The 20,406-nt window shown below is 42.7% G+C and overlaps 1 protein-coding gene across 3 annotated transcripts in view; it reads right to left on the bottom strand.

Moving 5' to 3' along the window:
• Positions 1–5,212: 5,212 nt before the first annotated feature.
• Positions 5,213–20,406, bottom strand: part of LOC139380798 (zinc finger protein 385B-like) — a 168,798-nt gene continuing 153,604 nt past the window's right edge. For all 3 annotated transcript variants that reach the window (XM_071123831.1, XM_071123832.1, XM_071123833.1), the window contains 5 exons: positions 14,401–14,599; positions 10,775–11,152; positions 10,240–10,424; positions 9,682–9,783; positions 5,213–9,417 (listed from right to left, as the gene is read on the bottom strand). In XM_071123831.1, the coding sequence (XP_070979932.1) occupies positions 9,184–9,417; positions 9,682–9,783; positions 10,240–10,424; positions 10,775–11,152; positions 14,401–14,599 (1,098 nt within the window). In that variant the 3' untranslated portion in view covers positions 5,213–9,183. The remainder of the gene's footprint in view (positions 9,418–9,681; positions 9,784–10,239; positions 10,425–10,774; positions 11,153–14,400; positions 14,600–20,406) is intronic.

Raw genomic sequence — 20,406 nt, 5'->3', positions numbered from 1 at the left:
TGCCAAGCAAAAAGAAGGCTTTATACAACATTTCTGCACTGAACAGAAAGCCAGGATTATACAGTATATCACTGGATTAGGAGAAGTGACTAAATATGCACTGTCAAGAAAATATTTGAGATTCCATCTTGCATCTTTTGATAAAGTAGGTACATAATTACAGATATTGGGATCTCTATCCAATCTACCGTTGAAGTTGGAGGTTTACATACACTTAGGTTGGAGTCATTAAAACTTGTTTTTCAACCACTTACAAACTATAGTTTTGGCAAGTCGGTTAGGACATCTACTTGGTGCATGACACAAGTAATTTTCCCAACAATTGTTTACAGACAGATTATTTCACTTCTAATTGTCACACCCTGACCTTAGTTATTTTGGTTTTCTTTATTATTTTGGTTAGGTCAGGGTGTGACGAGGGTGGTATGTGTGTTTTCGTCTTGTCTAGGGTTTTTTGTATATCTATGGGGTTTTGGTTTGACTAGGTAAATGTAGGTCTATGGTGGCCTGAATTGGTTCCCAATCAGAGGCAGCTGTTTATCGTTGTCTCTGATTGGGGATCCTATTTAGGTTGCTATATCCAATGTGTGGGTTATTGTCTATGTGAAGTTGCATGTCAGCATTCGGTTTATCATAGCTTCACGTTCGTTTTGTTAGTTTGTTTAAGTGTTCTTCATTAATTAAAGAAGAATGCATTCTTATCACGCTGCGCCTTGGTCAGCATGTGAATGAGGAGCGGACATCCTGGACATCCTGGGCCCGGGAGAAAGATGAGTGGAGGACATCCTGGACCTGGGATGAGGTAATGGCAGGGGACAAGACCCTGCCATGGAAGCAGGTGGAGATAGCACAGGAGGAAAGGCAACGATACGAGGAGTCAAGGCAACCACAGAAACCCCAATCATTTTTGGGGGAGGGCGCATGGAGCAGTCGGCGGAGCCGAGGAGTAAACCAGAGCCAGTCTGGGAGAAGAAGGAGGATTCGGATGAGAGAGAAATGGGGGAGTTGTTGAGTTGGTGGGGGATGCATGGATTTGGAATAAAATAACATGTTGTCAGTTTGGTGCCACCTGAGTCAGCTCTCCGTACTCGTCCTGAAACGTGTGTTAATGTTCCGGAACAATTGATACCGGTCTCCAGTGTACCTTCAAGACCCAGTGCGTCCTGTGCCAACTCTTCGCACTCTCCCTCCAGTGCGCCTCCAGAGTCCAGTACGTTCTGTCCCTGCTACCCGCACTCGCCTTGAGGTGCGTGTCACCAGCCCGGTACCACCAGTGCCGGCACCACGCACCAGGCCTACAGTGTGCCTCGGCAGTCCAGTACGCCCTGTTCCTCCTCCCCGCACTCGCCCTGAGGTGCGTGTCACCAGCCCGGTACCACCAGTTCCGGCACCACGCACCAGGCATCCAGTGCGCTTTCAGGGTCCAGTACGCCCCGTTCCTCCTCCCCGCACTCGCCCTGAGGTGTGTGTCACCAGCCCGGAACCACCAGTGCCGGCACCACGCACCAGGCCTCCAGTGCACCTCCAGGGTCAAGTACGCCCTGTTCCTGCTCCCCGCACTCGCCCTGAGGTGCGTGTCACCAGCCCGGTACCACCAGTGCCGGCACCACGCACAAGGCTTCCAGTGAGCTTTCAGAGTCCAGTACGCCCTGTTCCTGCTCCTCGCACTCGCCCTGAGGTGCGTGTCCCCAGCCCGGTACAACCAGTACCGGCACCACGCACAAGGCTTCCAGTGCGCTTTCAGAGTCCAGTACGCCCTGTTCCTGCTCCTCGCTCTCGCCCTGAGGTGCGTGTCCCCAGCCCGGTACCACCAGTACCGGCACCACGCACCAGGCTTACAGTGCGCCTCGGCAGTCCAAAGCGTCCGGCGACAGTACCCAGTCCAGAGCGTCCGGCGACAGTACCCAGTCCAGAGCATCCGGCGACAGTTCACAGACCGGAACCTCCTACGACGGGCCACAGTCCGGAACCTCCTACGACGGGCCACAGTCCGGAACCTCCTACGACGGGCCACATTCCGGAACCTCCTACGACGGGCCACAGTCCGGAACCTCCTACGACGGGCCACAGTCCGGAACCTCCAACGACGGGCCACATTCCGGAACCTCCTACGACGGGCCACAGTCCGGGGCATTCTACGACGGGCTACAGTCTGGGGTCTCCAACGACGGTCCCCAGCCGGGGTCTCCAGCGACGGTCCCCAGCCCGGGGTATTCAGCGACAGTCCCCAGCCCAAATCGAACAAATGGGTTGCGTCCATAGATACAGAGCAAAAAGACTTGAAATAGTATGAATAAATTGATAAAAATAACGTTTTTAATTTAAATATGTAAATGATCATGTCAATATGTTGGTAACCTGTTGTATAAAAGTGATAATGCCCGCAAAGCTGGTGTTTGGAGGATATATTGGCACGGTTTTCTAACACCACCCGTGCCAATATATCCTCCAAACACTGGCTTCTTGGGCATTATCACTCAACTATAACAGTTGTGTTAGTTGTTATGACATATTATGACATTCTAGCTGTTCTTGCCATAATATGGAGTTGGTCTTTTACCAAATATACCACCCTACCTTGTAACAACACAACTGTTTGGCTCAATCGCATTGAGAAGGAAATAAATTCCACAAATTAACTTTTAACAAGGCACACCTGTTAATTTAAATGCATTCCAGGTGACTACCTCATGAAGCTGGTTGAGAGAATGCCAAGAGTGTGCAAAGCTGTCATCAAAGCAAAGGATGGCTACTTTGAAGAATCTCAAATATAAAATATATTTGGATTTGTTTAATACTTTTTTGGTGACTACATGATTGATTCCATATGTGTTATTTAATAGTTTTGATATCTTCACCAAGTCCATATTATGGCAAGAACTGCTAAAATAAGCAAAGAGAAATGACAGTCCATCATTACTTTAAGACATGAAGGTCTGTCAATGTGGAACATTTCTTCAAGCGCTGTCGCAGAAACCATCAAGCGCTATGATGAAACTGGCTCTCATGAGGACCGCCACAGGAAAGGAAGACCCAAAGTTACCTCTGCTGCAGAGGAAACGTTATTTAGAGTTAACTCCACCTCAGATTGCAGCCCAAATAAATGCTTCCCAGAGTTCAAGTAACATACACATCTCAAAATCAACTGTTCAGAGGAGACTGTGTTAATCAGGCCATCATGGTTGAATTGCTGCAAAGAAACCCCTACTAAAGGACACCAATAATAAGAACAGACTTGCTTGGGCCAAGAAACACGAGCAATGGACATTAGACTAGTGGAAATCTGTCCTTAGGTCTGATGAGTCCAAATGTGAGATTTTTGGTTCCAACCACCTTGTCCTTGTGAGACACAGAGTAGGTGAATGGATAATCACCGCATGTGTGGTTCCCACCGTGAAGCATAGAGAAGGAGGTGATGGTGTGGGGGTTGCTTTGCTGGTGACACTGTCAGTGATTTATTTAGAATTCAAGGCACACTTAACCAGCATGGCTACCACAGCATTCTGCAGCGATACGTCATCCCATCTGGTTTGCGCTTAGTGGGACTATCATTTGTTTTTAAACAGCACAATGACCCAACACATCTCTGGGGTGTGTAAGGGCTATTTGACCAAGAAGGAGAGTGATGGAGTCCTGCATCAGATGACCTGGCCTCCACAATCACCCGACCTCAACCCAATTGAGATGGTTTGGGATGAGCTGGACTGCAGAGTGAAGGAAAAGCAGCCAACAAGTGCTCAGCATATGTGGGAACTTATTCAATTGTTGGAAAAGCATTCCAGGTGAAGCTGGTTGAGAGAATACCAAGAGTGTGCAAAGCTGTCATCAAGGCAAGGGTGGCTACTTTGAAGAATCTAAAATATAACATATTAAACACTTTTTTGGTTACTACATGATTCCATGTGTTCATTTCATAGTTTTGATGTGTTCACTATTATTCTACAATGTAGAAAGTAGTAAAAATAAAGATAAACCCTGGAATGAGGTGTGTCCAAACTTTTGACTGGTACTGTATATATATGTGTCACACCCTGACCATAGTTTACTTTGTATATTTCTATGTTGTGGTTGGTCAGGGTGTGATCTGAGTGGGCATTCTATGTTACATGTCTAGTTTGTCTAGTTCTATGTTCGGCCTGATATGGTTCTCAATCAGAGGCAGGTGTTCGTCATTGTCTCTGATTGGGAACCATATTTAGGTAGCCTGGGTTTCACTGTGTGTTTGTGGGTGATTGTTCCTGTCTATGTGTTTTCACCAGATAGGCTGTTTAGGTTTTCATTACGTTCTTTATTTTGTAGTGTTTGTATTGATTCGTGTTTTACGTTTGTTTATTAAAACATGGATCGCAATCGACACGCTGCATTTTGGTCCGACTCTCCTTCTCATCAAGAAAACCGTTACAATATGAGTGAAATCGTAACACAGATTAACATATGTTAGATAATGTTGTTTATTGCCAGAGTAAAGCAACTTCTAAACTAGGCAAATGTACTGTAGCTGGACATATGCTGCTGCTGGCATAGTCCACAACATGTTCCAGATTAGATAACCTCATATTAGATCATATTTATATGCTGAATATTAATTTGAATATGTATATAATTTAATCATATATATTTTTTAATCAAAAGGACATGATGGATTATGCTGCACAAATCTTAATGACTGAATTTTGTAGGAGAAAAGTTGGTAATGTAAATTAAGAGTAATATTTTCAGTTGCATATGAAATCGTTTAAAATATGTATAATAAGCATATGATATCTTCCTCTATTTTAACATATTAATTTAGCAGGAGATATTAAAACCTAAAATGTGTTAATTAAGAAATGTTCTTTATAATATTCATAATACTTTCAACGTTGACAAATTAAGTAATCAGTCTTCTTATAATATCAAGGAATAACTCAATACTGTCAAGCCTGCTTCCGCTCTTTCCGGGCACCAGGCTCCCCAGCATTACGCACACCTGCTTTCCCCTGTCATCAGGCGCATTGGACTCACCTGGACTCAATCTGGACTCAATCACCTCTGTCATTACCTCCCCTATTACCCCGCTCTGTTCCCTGTTTCAGCATTGATTGTCATATGTCCATATGTATACTCGCGTGCTGACGCTATTCCTGTGTTGTTCCATGTCTGTTCCGATTAAATGTTTAACTCCCCATACCAGCTTCTCTACGCCAGCGTCGGTCCTTAAAAATACAAGTGATACGTTTAGGTATTTAATAAAAACAAATAAAATGTTTAACAAACAAACAAACAAATAATAAAACAATTCCATATCTCAAATACAACTGAATGTATGCATCAATAAACATAATGTGAAAATAAATACTGTACATGTCACACAGAGTATATGATGATATGATGATCTTATATCTCTTTCAATGAACATCCCTTTTATTGACAATCTATACATCAGGTCTCCTTTATAAACTATATTCAAATAATTAATTCAATAATTACAATTATTTTTCAGTTATGGAAAATAAAATTGTAATATGGGAGCAAATCATCCAAATATATACATTTATTTGAAGAGGTACATTTCAAGTTCAATGTATCTTGTATTTTCTCTCATGTTGGAGTGGATAGCTTTTTTTCCAACTTAAAAAATACAAATACCTCGTCTGTTTGTCCCCCTCCGTAACATACTGTACAACTAGTGTTGCAACTTGGAAAGGGTGATACAAACAGGGTTCGTGTCAATTCCATGTATATTCAGTCAATGAATGAAAACTGAAATAAAACTGAAGTTTACAGATGTAGGAATTTAATTTGATCACCCTGTTGTTGCTGGAAATCTTTTAAACTAAAGCCTTCAAGGGTTAGTTATTTCCACTTAAAAATGTCAGACTTTATTTGGCCTACATTTTTTATCAACTCCGCCTAAAATGTCCATTAATTATAATCCACAATATAAATGACATGTCCGGTTGCTGACGGATTATTTTCCTGTTTTGAGAAACTGGTCAAACATCTGTACTTCCTGAATTCACTCATTACAAGTGATGAAATCTAATAGATTCTACTATTTCTCTAAGAAATGAATGACTGATGATTACATAATTTACAGCAGGAACAATGTACTTTAAGGGTCAAGTCCTGACTTGAGATCTGCACACTTAAAGTACACTGAGAATCTCACTGCCGATAGACTGCCAATAGGTACTTATGACAGTGGGAGGCCGTTCCTTGTCTTGCTAGAACAAAAGAAGTTCCTGCTGCGTGCCGATCCAGTAGTGACAAACTTACCATTTCTACATGTAGAATCGCGATGCTCATCAGTGCCAACAAATGTACTTTGAGCCAATCAGAGAGCACAAACCCCCATTTGGGAAAATCAACAGGAGTGACAACAAGTGACAACATTTTCTCCGTATATCCACAGATGAGCCAGTCACACTTCATGTACAATGTAGGCTATGGAATAGTAGCTAGCTAAGTGTACAGACACAATGCATACAACACTAAATAATTCCTCGAAGCTAGCTAACCACTTTATCTAGTATTGACATTTGTCATGTATATTCCCTCTCTGGCCTCTAGGTCACCAGACTGCTGAGTATTACGCACACCTGTCACCATAGTCACGCGCACCAGCGCTTATTGACACTCACCTGGACTCCATCACCTCCTTGAATACCTGCCCTATTAATGTCACTCCCTTTGGTTCCTTCCCCAGGCATTATTGTTTCTGTTTCATGTCGGTGCACTGTTAGTGTTTCTTGTTTTGTTCATGTTCGTTTATTTATTAAATATATTCACTGCCTGAACTTGCTTCCCGACTCTCAGCGTACATCGTTACGACATTATAATTAAATCACAATGAATTAGCTAGTTTCCATGAAACAGCTGCCTGTGTTAGCTGCGGAGTTAGTGCGGTGTCCTTAGCTAGTGTGCTAGCTATGCTAACGTTAGCTAGCTAGCTAAACTTTTGGCTATGGGCTGGCACTGGCTGTATGTAGGGTGTCCACCCACATTGGGCAAATTGCACTTTGGTGATGACGTTTCACTTCCTTATGTTATAAAATGCATTTTATCAAGACAAATATGATTCTTCATGTTCTGAATCATTCAGTGGGGTCTTTTTCAAGCATACTGTATCATTAACATTGTATCCATAAAGTCAGATTTCTTAACCCAATACATCTGTTAATGAGCACTGAGCTCTGCTGAAACTTTTGAGAATTTAACGTGTATTTGTGGTTGTCTTCCAAGTGCTGAATTAAATGTAAAAGGCTTTGAAAATAAAGAGCTTGCAGTACACACAGTGGTCTGTTGACATGTCACAGAGATACGCTTGTTAATGTGAGAAGTCTTTGAAAAGAATAGGAACTTTGCATTTATATGAACAGTGTTTACTAAAATATGAAAATACTACTTGTCATGTTTCAAAATGTATATTTATCTGACATAATACAACCTGACATATTGTATTATGTCATCTGGATTTTAAAAGAAAGATGACGAGTTTAATGGTAAGCCTGTTATGTAGCCTTAATTCTCGCACAGCATCCAGCCTAGATGATGCAATGCTATTTTCCAGATTTTTTACCTATTTTTTTTCTCTGACCTCCATTGATTTAGTCAGCCTAATTTTATCCATCCTACAAGGATAAAATCTCCAATAAGCTTTGAACAGATTATGATAGAGACATGAGGTCTAGACCATTTTTGTTGTTGTTGGGGTTTGTATAAATAATTAACATATTATTTTACCCATTGGTCAAAAGATGCGTTTTGATTGGACACCCTACAGTATGTGATTATGGTGAGTAAATGAAATGGTTTCTTCGTCATCTTGCTAGGTAGTTATCTAGCTGTGGCCATCTGGCTAGTATCAACAAGGGCTTTCTACAATATAGCAACATTAGCACTGCAGCTAACATTGGAATCTAGACCATAAGGAACGCACACGGACATGTATTGCCAAACAATGCTACTGCCACCTTCTGGTTTGGAGTATTTTAACAAGGCTGAGTGGCTGACGACTTCAAGGTCTTTGCTGTGTTAACACTAAAGATATTCACTGCCGACACTCTGTTCCGAGGTGCTAAGTACTGTCGGCAGGCAAACGTTTGACAATCCTACCGGTGTGTTTGAGCTTTAACTAACATTTTCTTTAACAGACTTGAAGTCTCCCATTGACCTGAATCCATCTCAAGTTAACATTTGGCTCTTACTGAAAAACCAAGAGAATGGTTTCTCTCTCTAAAGTGGAGGAACTGAGAACACTGTTACTAAACAATTACTATGAATATCTACTGTAAGTTGAAGCCAGACTATTTGACGATCATAACAGAGATTCAGCTTTTTGCCTTCCACAATCCAGGACAGAACAGTGGCCAAAACTGCATTACTGTATTAACGTACAGTCCATGACTCATGACATCAAGCAACAACTGTAAAAGTGCAATGATACCGTTTTTCACACTACTGGTCTAGACCAAGCAGAGCCACGCTGAACTGCTCTGACCTGGTTGCACATCCACCGTAGTTGCTTAAACCATACTGGAAAGGACAATGTGAGAAGAAAATATCCAAGCCAGCCCAGTGCTGTTCAGGTTGGCCCTATAGTGTGAATAGGGTATGACTGTGCTTCTGTCTGGGGGCTGTTATGATGAACACTGTCATACGCATGTAGCTAGAGCTGTCCATTATTTTAATCAAATAGGAAGACTATGGTAATTCAAGTCATTCAGGAAGCTGTTTGATGCTCTTTATTATTCCAATACTTAGACCCTCAGTGGTCTTAGCGAGCCCACTATACCTCTGTTCTTTATGCTTCAGGGCAACGCACGCAGACAGGCAAGTTCAATCAAATAAATACACTGTTGTTCGTTCAAGCTTCGCAGTGTAGTAGTCCTCTCAGTTCAGTGCACCGGGGAGGTACTGTCTGTAGTAGGATGTCATCCACTCACTGTTCCACGTGGTCAGAGGAGATCTGTTTGTCTACTCATGTCATTTTCCCCTTTGTGTTACTGTACCTCTGGCTCCCTGGCTCATACCGATACACAGGGTTGTGTCCATTAGGGCACACCGTAGGGAAAATGGGAGACAAAAACAAGCATTAATTAGTGGACGAGCTCAGATAGTACCACCCTGATTCACTCAGTTTCTGCGATTTTCTTTCATTCTCTGCCTACTGAACACGACCCTGGTGTCACGATCCAGGAATCAGTATGGGGCGAAGAGTATAGAGCCGGTGGTGGGCCGGATGGGCCCTGGAGCAGCCCGGAGGAAGGAGCCCATGGAGCCCATAGAGCCTGGGAGGCCAGCAGTCTGAAAGATAGAGGAGTTGGGCCGCGGGTGCAGGGTGATGGAGGGGACAGTGGTGGGGCAGAAGGGGTTGGAGAGGAAAGCAGCAGGGGAGATAGGCTTCACCAGGTCCTTCTGAAGAGCCAGCTTTGCCTGAAGGAGAGAAGAGGATAGGATAGGATGGGGGAGGAGAGGAGAGGAGTTAAATGAGAAAGCAAATCTATTGATAATGCAATTAGCTACAAAAACAAGCCATTATTTTCAATGAGCATAAAGGCCCCTCTTTTAGCCCACTGATGCATCAATATTCCTAAATGCTTTTTTAAGAAACTGCCAATAAATGTATTAACAATTCATCCCTGAAGTCGAATCAACTTTTCTTGAGGGGCTTTGATTAGGAACATAGAAGATACATACGGCCAGGACTGTGGAGCTGCGTTGTTGTTTGTTGTAAGGGCTGTATTTGGGTTTCATCGGTTTCCCAGCCACTCTGTCCTTGTGCCTTCTGCTGGAGATGTGCTGATAAAATACAACAAAAAAGGTCAGTGACGTAACTGTGTGTGAATCCTTATGGGCCCTGATCAAAGGTGGTGCACTATAAAGGGTATAGGGTGCCATATGGGACACGTATTTTGGTGAGCCAATTATAAGAAGCCTGTAAGGTCCCTTCGAGCTGTAACAAGACAACAAGCACTGCATACTTGAGTTCCCAAAGTGAAATCAATTTGACAGGTAAAAAAATGTATTTAGAGGTGAATTCAAGGATTTGAAATAAGTCATTTCCCAGAATGTGTTTTCCCCAGTTCCCCCTCTGACCATACTGTATTGTGATTGACCTAATATCGGCACCAGGAAAACTCATAAATCTTGCTGCTGATCAGCTAAGATTTATTTATTCATTTGTGCACAAGAAAATTAAAGAGAGGTAAAAACCCAAGGGTCTTGAAAGGCCTGTGACAAGACACTATGGTGTACCTGTTTGAGCTGTATTTCTGAGTTGACGTGGACGTCACAGATCTCACAATAGAATGTCTTGTTCTGCAGTCCGGAGCCTTTCAGCACGGTGGTGGCCTGGACTTTGAGCTTTGAGCCCGGTCTGGGATAGGCCTTAATTGGGCCTGCGCCGTTCCTCGCCTCAAGCATAGTTTTGTGTTTCGAACCTTCAGGGGAGAGAAGAAAGGGCAAAAACAGAATTAAATATATTGCACATGGAAAATACCATAAATAAAACATAAAAAGAACACTATTTAATTTGTTTGGTTTAAAAGTAGAACAGATTTAGTTTTCCATCCAAAATGTTCATTGGTCAGCTTGAGATCCAACAGTGTTTCTCTGACCTGGGTATTATAACTACATAACAGCCATACGTGTCAATGTTAGCTAACAAACATCTGACATATTGAGCCCGTATGCAAGCCCCCCTCCCCCCTCAACACACGCACTCCTCGGGAGGAGTAACACTAACGTACACACGGCGGTCGAGCAAACAGAAACAGATGCTGGAACACACCTGTGTTGTGGGCCTCCAGCTGTGATAGAGAGTTGACGGCCACTTTGCAAAGCGAACAGTACAGGAGCTTTTTGGCTTTTTCCTCCTCCTCCGACTCTGGCGTGGGCTGAGTTGCTGTAGCAGCGGCAGTGGTGGGGGCCGTGAGCACAGGCTTGGTGCTGATGCTGCCACTGCTCTTCATAACAGACCCCTGTAGTTGTACTTGTGTAGCTGATGGGGGGCTGGCAGGCGTGGGATCACATAGGACGGGATTACAGGGACTGGGGACGGCCATGGCTGTTAAAGCTGCCAGGGAGGAGGAGGTGGAGATGACGGGGACGAAAGAATTTGGAGAAGCCAAGGTTTTATCTGCTGTGCTAGGAGGCACTGCGATTTGTTCTGAGATCAAGAAAGAAAGAGGGAGGGAGAGAGGGAGAGGGAAAAAGAGAGAGACACAACATCTGACAGTTAGTCTCGGAGCGTTAACAATATTACAACTTTTGGTGACACATTCCCTTATATTTTTATTTTGGTGTGTTGCGTAAGAGTTTGATCCCTGGGGGATCAGTTGAGTAGCAGTAGCAGGATCGAGCTATTGGCCAGTGGTGTTTTCTGAATCTTTATCTCTCTGTGTGTGTGTGTGTGTGCGTGCGTGCGTGTGTGCGTGCGTGCATGCGTGCATATGTGTGTGCTTCAATGTGGCCCTCTGTCAATGTTACAGAGCCTAGTTGTCAAACTATTGTCCCCTCTATCATTACACTGAGACGCCCTGTCCCTCCACCCACTCAGAACCATGTACTGTACCAGAACACTATGGAGGACATTACCACAAGGTAAGGCGCCTGAACTCATGCTCACACCCACAGTCCCACACCATCCCTCCACCCCTCCTTTCCTTCCACCCCTTCCCACACACCACACCACACCACACCCACCCTCCAAACCCATGCTCCAACGCCCTGCATTAGGAACGCACTGTAGCTTTTTCCATGAATGTCATTTTGCATTTGTGATCCTCTCAGAAAGTTGTGTAGTATTCTCTTCAGAGAATAGTGCTCTCTTTACACCAATTACACCAGCTGGCACTATGACATCTACAAGCTACACGCCACTACACTGGTCTATTGTCACAACTTCTGCCGAAGTCGTTGCCTCTCCTTGTTCGGGCGGTGTACGGCGTTCGACGTCACCGGTCTTCTAGCCATCATTGATCCATTTTTCATTTTCCATTGGTTTTGTCTTGTCTTCCCACACACCTGTTTTCAATCCCATTCATTACCTGTTGTGTATTTAACCCTCTGTTTCCCCTCATGTCTTTGTCAGAGATTGCTTTATTGTCAGTGTTGTTTATTTGTTGTATTGGTGCACGACGGGTCCTCGTACCCATGTTTGTTCATGTCTGTACATTTTAGTGTTATGGAGCATGTTCCGTGGACATTTATTAAAAGACTCCATTTACACTCCATTTTGACTCTCCTGCCACCTATACACACGGCGTTGACATCTATATTTGGTCTAAACTAGCATTTGAAAGTCTTCATTAAACCTTGCTTCATTAACTCTGATTTTCACAAAAACTCTTCTATGTACTCTTTGAAGACAGTTTGTAAAGTTAACATAACATTTCCTAAGATAAGGTTATTAAATACATTTGGGTGGCAATATGTATCTACACCAACCGGGTCAATAGAGCAGTAGCTAGCAAGGATTAATTATATTAGCATCCCAAAGCAACACATTCATTCATTAAACACAAAAATTGGTAAGAAAATGAATACATAAAAGTATACCAGTTACATTTAAGGACCAAAGAATTGACAGCTGCGCCATACAAGTTGCAAAATAGTTGGGAAGAGATTTTCGATGTGCTGATTCCATGGCACATGGTTTATGATCGCTGCAGCTGTACATAGTCCATCTGTAAATAGCCCACCCAATCTACCTTATCCCCATACTGTTTTTATTTACTTTTCTGCTCTTTTGCACACCAGTATCTCTACTTGCACAACATCATCTGCTCACTTATCACTCCAGTGTTAATCTGCTAAATTGTAATTCTTCACTACTATGGTCTATTTATTGCCTACCTCCTCATGCCTTTTGCACACACTGTATATAGACTTTATTTTTTTCTACTGTGTCATTGACTTGTTTATTGTGCTATTGGCTTGTTTATTGTTTACTCCATGTTGTTCCATGTGTAACTCTGCGTTGTTGTCTGTGTCACACTGCTTTGCTTTATCTTGGCCAGGTTGCAGTTGTAAATGAGTTGTAAATGAGAACTTGTTCTCAACTAGCCTACCTGGTTAAATAAAGGTGAAATAAAAACAATAGAAAATGAACTGATACACAAAACAACACATGATTCAAACCTTCATTTTTCAATTTAAATTATTATACAACATTCTTGCAATCAATAGTATGTTATGTATATGGGGGACACAACCATCCCAGCTCTGCTGATTTTGCTGGGAAGAGACAGAATCATTAGATCACTTGTTTTGGTCCTGCCTATAGTATGTAGCTTGTTTCTGGTCACAGGTTCAGGAATGTCTGAAAAATAACATCCAGCTAGGCAGTCTGTGACTCTGACTAACAGTCATTGGATGTGACTCTGTGAAAAGACACAGGCTGTGTCCCACATGGCACCCTATTCCCTATAAAAAATACATAGAGCTCTTGTCATAAGTAGTGCACTAAACGGGGAATAGGGTGCCATTTGGGACACATCCACAGAATACTAAGGAGTAGTATCACTGGCTCTGGATCATTATAGAACTTGAACCTAATCTCTTAAGAGGGCTGAGCAGTGACTATCTGTCTGTGGTCCAAATGGTACCCTATCCCACTACTTTTGAACAGGGTCATATGGACCCTGCTCAATAGTAGTGCACTATATAGGGAATAGGGTTCCATTTGGGATGCAGATTCTGAAACCCTCTTACCTGCAGTTTGGACCCCAGGAAGAGTAGATGCTGCCTTGGCAACATCTAATGGGGATCCTAATAAAATACTAAATAGCTCCTAATGGGCTCTCCCCTGATGTGAGGCCAGACAGTGTGACTTAAAAAAATATCAAGATCCAACAGAAATTAGTGCAAATATACATTTTACAACATATTGGTTTAGATTTGAAGGTTTCTTTTCTGCCTTGGTTGGTAACACATGCATGTGGTCTATTCCGACAGTTTTCATCTATACATGATAGATATTAGATATTATCGTCTTTCCCCTATAGGCTACTCCCACAAAGAAACTTAGAATTATTCAATGAAAAAAAAAATGGATGTGGTTTAACTACTTTATCCCAGTGAGCAAAACTGGTTGAAATGCATGGCAATGAGCATGGCACTTGTTACACTAATGCCTGTTAATGAGTCATTCAATTGGTTAAGGCATTTGTCAGAGTTAATTTAATGAGAAAAACACTTATTCCAAAGACACATACAGTACACGCATGCACAAGCGTGCATGCACATCCACACACACGTGCATGCACACACACATACGCGCGCGCACGCACACGCACGCACGCACGCACACACACACACACACACCGCACAAAGCATGCAATGACACAAGATAACACTCAAGGCTAGAGCATGGAGAGGAATGGATGACACACAAGAGCTAAAGTTTCCACATACCTGGTTGGTCAGAGTTGCTGCCCGTGACATTGCTGGTCAAGGTGGTGGAGGTTGTGGTGGTGATTGTCTTTGCACTGTCCAGGGGAGGAGGAAGTGGAGGAGGAGGAAGGGAACTCTTAGGCGGCTTATTCTTGGTGTTCTCCTGTGCTTTGAGCTTCTTGGCATGTTTACTGCCTTTGTAGTGCGCCTCGGCTTGGCTCTGCAGAGGGAGAACAAATGAACCATGCAATCAGGCTGGTTTCTCACACAACAGGTCTCAGTCATGGACTGCAATCACATCGCATCACATAGGACAAAAACACACACACACACACACACACACACACACACACCCTACTTCTTCCCATTGGTCATATGAAAATCCTAACATTCTGATCCGCCCTAACATCCTGATCCAATCAAACATCTCTCTAATTTTCCCTCTGATTGGGCCTATCTATTGAAAGCTGTGATTGAAGTGTGTATGTGTGAGTGAGTGAGTGAGTGAGTGTGTGTGTGTGTGTGTGTGTGTGTGTGTGTGTGTGTGTGTGTGTGTGTGTGTGTGTGTGTGTGTGTGTGTGTGTGTGTGTGTGTGTGTGTGTGTGTGTGTGTGTGTGTGTGTGTGTGTGTGTGTGTGTGTTTGTGTGTGTGTGTGTGAAAAAGAGAGAGAGAAAAAAAAGAGAGCGAAAGAGAGCTTTAGACAAAATAATTCATGATAAGAAAAATGAACAAGAAATGGATTCTAGTGAGTGAGCAAAGAGCATTTTGGAGACTGATAGTTTTAAATTGGTTTGATTGTACACTCTATATGCTGGATATATGGGGAAAATGACTACAACACACTCAGCAAATCTTTATGTTGATTTAGGAGTTGAGTGGAATGGGATATCACCTCACCTCAAGGTGGTCTGGTGCATTGAGTCGCTATAGGTTAATAGCTGTATTTTACCAATCTTGTTTCTCACATCCTGTCCTTGCACATACAATCATTAGAAGTAATTCATATTGAACCATGGTCCTCTTCTCTGAGGTGGAACATTCCTGTCTTTTTTACTTTTAAAGGTTTGTGGTCCTCTTCATCACACACATAAACCATGCTGCTATGGAAAGGTGTATTCATTGAGGAGCAAACTGAAGTGAAGATATCCCCGTGGCTATAACATTTACAGAAAACATCTAGGTATCCATGGAAACTCAGAACCTCCAATCCTGGAGTGAGAAATCTTCAGAAAAAGTCACTGATCTGAGGACACATGAGTCACTAGTGACATGAGATTATATCTGTGACTCAAGGGTTGCATCCCAATTGCCACCCTATTCCTTATATAGTGCATTACTTTTGAATAGAGCACTATGTGCCCTGGTTAAACAATTGTGCCCTTAATAGGAAATAGGATGCTATTTGGAATACAGACAAGATGACTCACCCATATTGCCATGAGACAACCAGTCAGATGAAACACCAGAGAAAATGGAAAATCAAGAATGTTTTCTCTGTCGTAGATTAAATGAGACACTGGGTTTTTCTCAATATGTATACTACCGTGCTCCACACTCATTCTCCGAGTGCATTCTCTGAGGATGTTCTCTAGAGTACGTTCTTGTGAGGACGAGAGTGTGGAGAACGGATAAAACATTACAATTGAGAAGCACTCGCACTTTCCCTACGGTCTAACCTCACGCTGCAGCTCCCCATTCACTGAACCTCCTTCCCGCCAAGACAATGGCAATAGAAACAAAACAAGATATACACAAAGAAAAAGTTTAATTTCATAATTATCTGCTAGTTACAGTTGAAGTCGGAAGTTTACATAGGCTTAGGTTGGAGTCATTAAAACTTGTTTTTCAACCACTCCACAAATGTATTGTTAACAAACTATAGTTTTGGCAAGTCGGTTAGGATATCTACTTTGTGTATCACACAAGTAATTTTTCCAACAATTGTTTACAGACAGATTATTTCACTTATAATTCACTGTATCACAATTCCAGTGGGTCAGAATTTTACATACACTAAATTGACTGTGCCTTTAAACAGCTTGGAAAATTACAGAAAATTATGTTATGGCTTTAGAAGCTTCTGATAGGCTAATTGACATCGTTTGAGTCAATTGGAGGTGTACCTGTGGATGTATTTCAAGGCCTACCTTCAAACTCAGTGCCTCTGCTTGACATCATGGGAAAATTAAAATAAATCCAAACGCCTGAAGGTACCACATTCTTCTGTACAAAAAATAGTCGCAAGTATAAACACCAAGGGACCACGCAGCCATCATACCGCTCAGGAAGGAGATGTGTTCTGTCTCCTAGAGATGAACGTACGTTGGTGCGAAAAGTGCAAATCAAACCCAGAACAACAGCAAAGGACCTTGTGAAGATGCTGGAGGAAACAGGTACAAAGTATCTAAATCCACAGTAAAACGAGTCCTATATCGACATAACCTGAAAGGCCGCTCAGCAAGGAAGAAGCCACTGCTCCAAAACTGCCATAAAAAAGCCAGACTACGGTTTGAAACTGTACATGGTGACAAAGATTGTACTTTTTGGAGAAATGTCATCTGGTCTGATGAAACAAAAATAGAACTGTTTGGACATGATGACCATCGTTATGTTTGGAGGAAAAAGGGGGAGACTTGCAAGCCGAAGAACACCATCCCAACCGTGAAGCACGGGGGTGGCAGCATCATGCTGTGGGGGTGCTTTGCTGCAGGAAGGACTGGTGCACTTTACAATATAGATGGCATCATGAGGACGGAAAATGTTGTGGATTTATTGAAGCAACATCTCGACATCAGTCAGGAAGTTAAAGCTTGGTCGCAAATGGGTCTTCCAAATGGACAATGACCCCAAGCATACTTCCAAAGTTGTGGCAAAATGGCTTAAGAACAACAAAGTCAAGGTATATCCCATAGAAGATTTGTGGGCAGAACTGAAAAAGCGTGTGCGAGCAAGGAGGCCTACAAACCTGACTCAGTTACACCAGCTCTGTCAGGAGGAATGGGCCAATATTCACCCAACTTATTGTGGGAAGCTTGTGGAAGGCTACCTGAAACGTTTGACCCAAGTTAAACAATTTAAAGGCAATGCTACCAAATACTAATTGAGTGTATGTAAACTTCTGACCCACTGGGAATCTGATGAAAGAAATAAAAGCTGAAATAAATCATTCTCTCTACTGTTATTCTGACATTTCACATTCTTAAAATAAAGTGGTGATCCTAATTGACCTAAGACAGGGAATTTTTACTCGGATTAAATATCAGGAATTGTGAAAAACTGAGTTTACATGTATTTTGCTAAGGTGTATGTAAACTTCCGACTTCAACTTTATATGTGAATCGTAATAATCTACCTAGCCAGCTAGTTTAACAGACAAAAATGAGCTAGCTAGCTAACAATTCTTTACGGCTATCTGACAAGCTAACAGTAGTAGGTAGCCAGTTAGCCATATTGACATACTTGCAATCCACGCACACTACAGTGGGTATTGTGGGCGGGTAAATATGCATTTTCTGTACTTGACACACATGTGCTTTGCTTTTCAACTAGCTAAAAGCTAGCTAGTTGGAGTCTGTGTGTACTTCCGTTTGTACTACCGCATGGTAAAGCAACACACAAGTTGAAAATTATTTTTATTTTACATTTATTTAACTAGGCAAGTCAGTTAAGAACAAATTCTTATTTTCAATGATGGGATGCAGTGCTTTAGACCGCTGCGCCACTCGGGAGCCCCAATATTGAACGCATGCGGTACACAAAACGCTCCACAGCCTGACTTCCGCTGGAATGCAAAGAGTTTGATGCGTGGACATGAGGCATCATACTCTGACTCTCGTGTGCTCCAATTTGCATGCTCAGAGCACGGTAGTACACATTTTGAGGAACACCCACTGTGTGTACACACTGCTCGAATGGAAAATGTGTCTAAAGATAATTAAGATCTTAAATTGCCTAGAGATTTGCTTTCCTGATAGAAGAGAGAACACTGAAGAAAAAGGCCAATATGCTGCAGATGCAGTGAACAAGTAAACCTTTATGTTACTTACAGTAGGTGTGGTTGTCAATTAATTAATTCCTGATTAGAGTGAGGACACACTAGAAAAAGTATTATTACATACAGTAATAGTATAGACGCCTTTCTGTTTCTACAGTATCAGCCAGTGTCAGAGGAAGGCCCTACAAATTGTCAAAGACTCCAGCCACCCTAGTCATAGACTGTTCTCTCTGCTACCGCACGGCAAGCGGTACCGGAGCGCCAAGTCGAGGTCCAAAAAGCTTCTTAACAGCTTCTACCCCCAAGCCATAAGACTCCTGAACAGCTAATCAAAGGGCTACCCAGACCCTCTTTTACGCTGCTGATACTCTCTGTTTATTATCTATGCATAGTCACTTTACCTACATGTACATATAACCTCAATTACCTCAATTGCCCCCTCACATTGACTCTGTACGGTACTCCCTGTATATAGCCTCGCTTGTTATTTTACTGTTACTGTTTAATTATTTGTTACTTTTATTTTCTATTGATCTATTTTATACACATATTATTTTTTTCTTAACTTCTTAATGCATTGTTGGTTAACGGCTTGTAAGTAAGCATTTCACTGTAAGGTTGTATTTGGCGCATGTGACAAACACAATTGTATTGTATTTGATTTGATTAGTTGTTTTCGTTGTCAATTCTATTTCTGTATTACTCCATATCTGAGGTCAAATACACTATATATACAAAAGTATGTGGAGACCTCTTGAAATAAGTGGATTTAGCTATTTCAGCTACACCTGTTGCTGACAGGTGTATAAAATCGAGAAAACAGCCATGCAATCTCCGTAGACAAACATTGGGAGTAGAATGGCCTTACTGAAGAGCTCAGTGACTTTCAATGTGGCACCATCACAGGATGCCACCTTTCCAACAATTTAGTTAGTAAAATGTCTGCCCTGCTACAGCTGCCTGGTCAACTGTAAGTGCTGTTATTGTGAAGTGTTAACGTTTAGCAGCAACAATGGCTCATCCGCAAAGTGGTAGACCACACAAGCTCAAAGAACGGGACCGCCAAGTGCTGAAGCGCGTAGCACGTAAAAATCATCTGTCCTCGGTTGCAACACTCATTACCGACTTCCAAACTGCCTCTGGACGCAACGTCAGCACAATAACTGTTCGTTGGGAGCTTCATGAAATGGGTTTCCATGGCCGAGCAGTCACACACGTCATTGGACTCTGGAGCACTGGAAATGCGTTCCCTAGAGTGATGAATCACGCTTCACCATGTGGCAGTCCGACGGATGAATCTGGGTTTGAGAACACAACCTGCCCCAATGGAGAGTACCAACTGTAAAGTTTGATGGAGGAGGAATAATGGTATAGGTGTCACACCCTGATCTGTTTCACCTGTCTTTGTGCTTGTCTCCACCCCCCTCCAGGTATTGCCCATCTTCCCCATTATCCCCTGTGTATTTATACCTGTGTTCTCTGTTTGTCTGCTGCCAGTTCATTTTGTTAATACCAGCGTTTGTTTCCCTGCTCCTGGCTGTTTCTTGCTCCTGTTTTCTAGTCCTTCCCGGTTTTGACCGTTCTGCCTACCCTGAGCCTGCCTGACATTTTGTACTTTACCCCACCATAATGGATTATTGAACCCTGCCTTCTCTGACCCTGAGACTGCCTGCCATTCTGGACCCTTTACACCCTCTCTGGATTAATGACCACTGCCTGCCTTAACCTGTCGTTTGCGTGCCCCTGTTTTGGAATTCAACTTTGTTTCTTCGAAACACTGTCTGCATCTGGGTCTTACCTTAAACCGTGACAGTACGAACTGACCATGACTGACCCAGCAGACTCGGACCAGATCCGCAAAGCCCTTGCTTCCCAAGAAGCCATCATTGGAAGGCACGAGGAGTTGCGTCACGACCAAGCATTGAACACATTGCTGGAGCAATTCCGTGGGTTGTCTACTAGGCAGCAGCGAGATGATCCAGTTCCTGCTCATTAAGTCTCCTCAGGTTCCCGTGGTATTGGAATTCTCCAGG

This window comes from Oncorhynchus clarkii, chromosome 22 (genome assembly GCF_045791955.1).
Source record: "Oncorhynchus clarkii lewisi isolate Uvic-CL-2024 chromosome 22, UVic_Ocla_1.0, whole genome shotgun sequence".
NCBI lineage: Eukaryota > Metazoa > Chordata > Actinopteri > Salmoniformes > Salmonidae > Oncorhynchus > Oncorhynchus clarkii.
The sequence above is the reverse complement of the archived record's forward strand: the minus strand, read 5'-3'. Positions and strand labels throughout refer to the sequence as shown.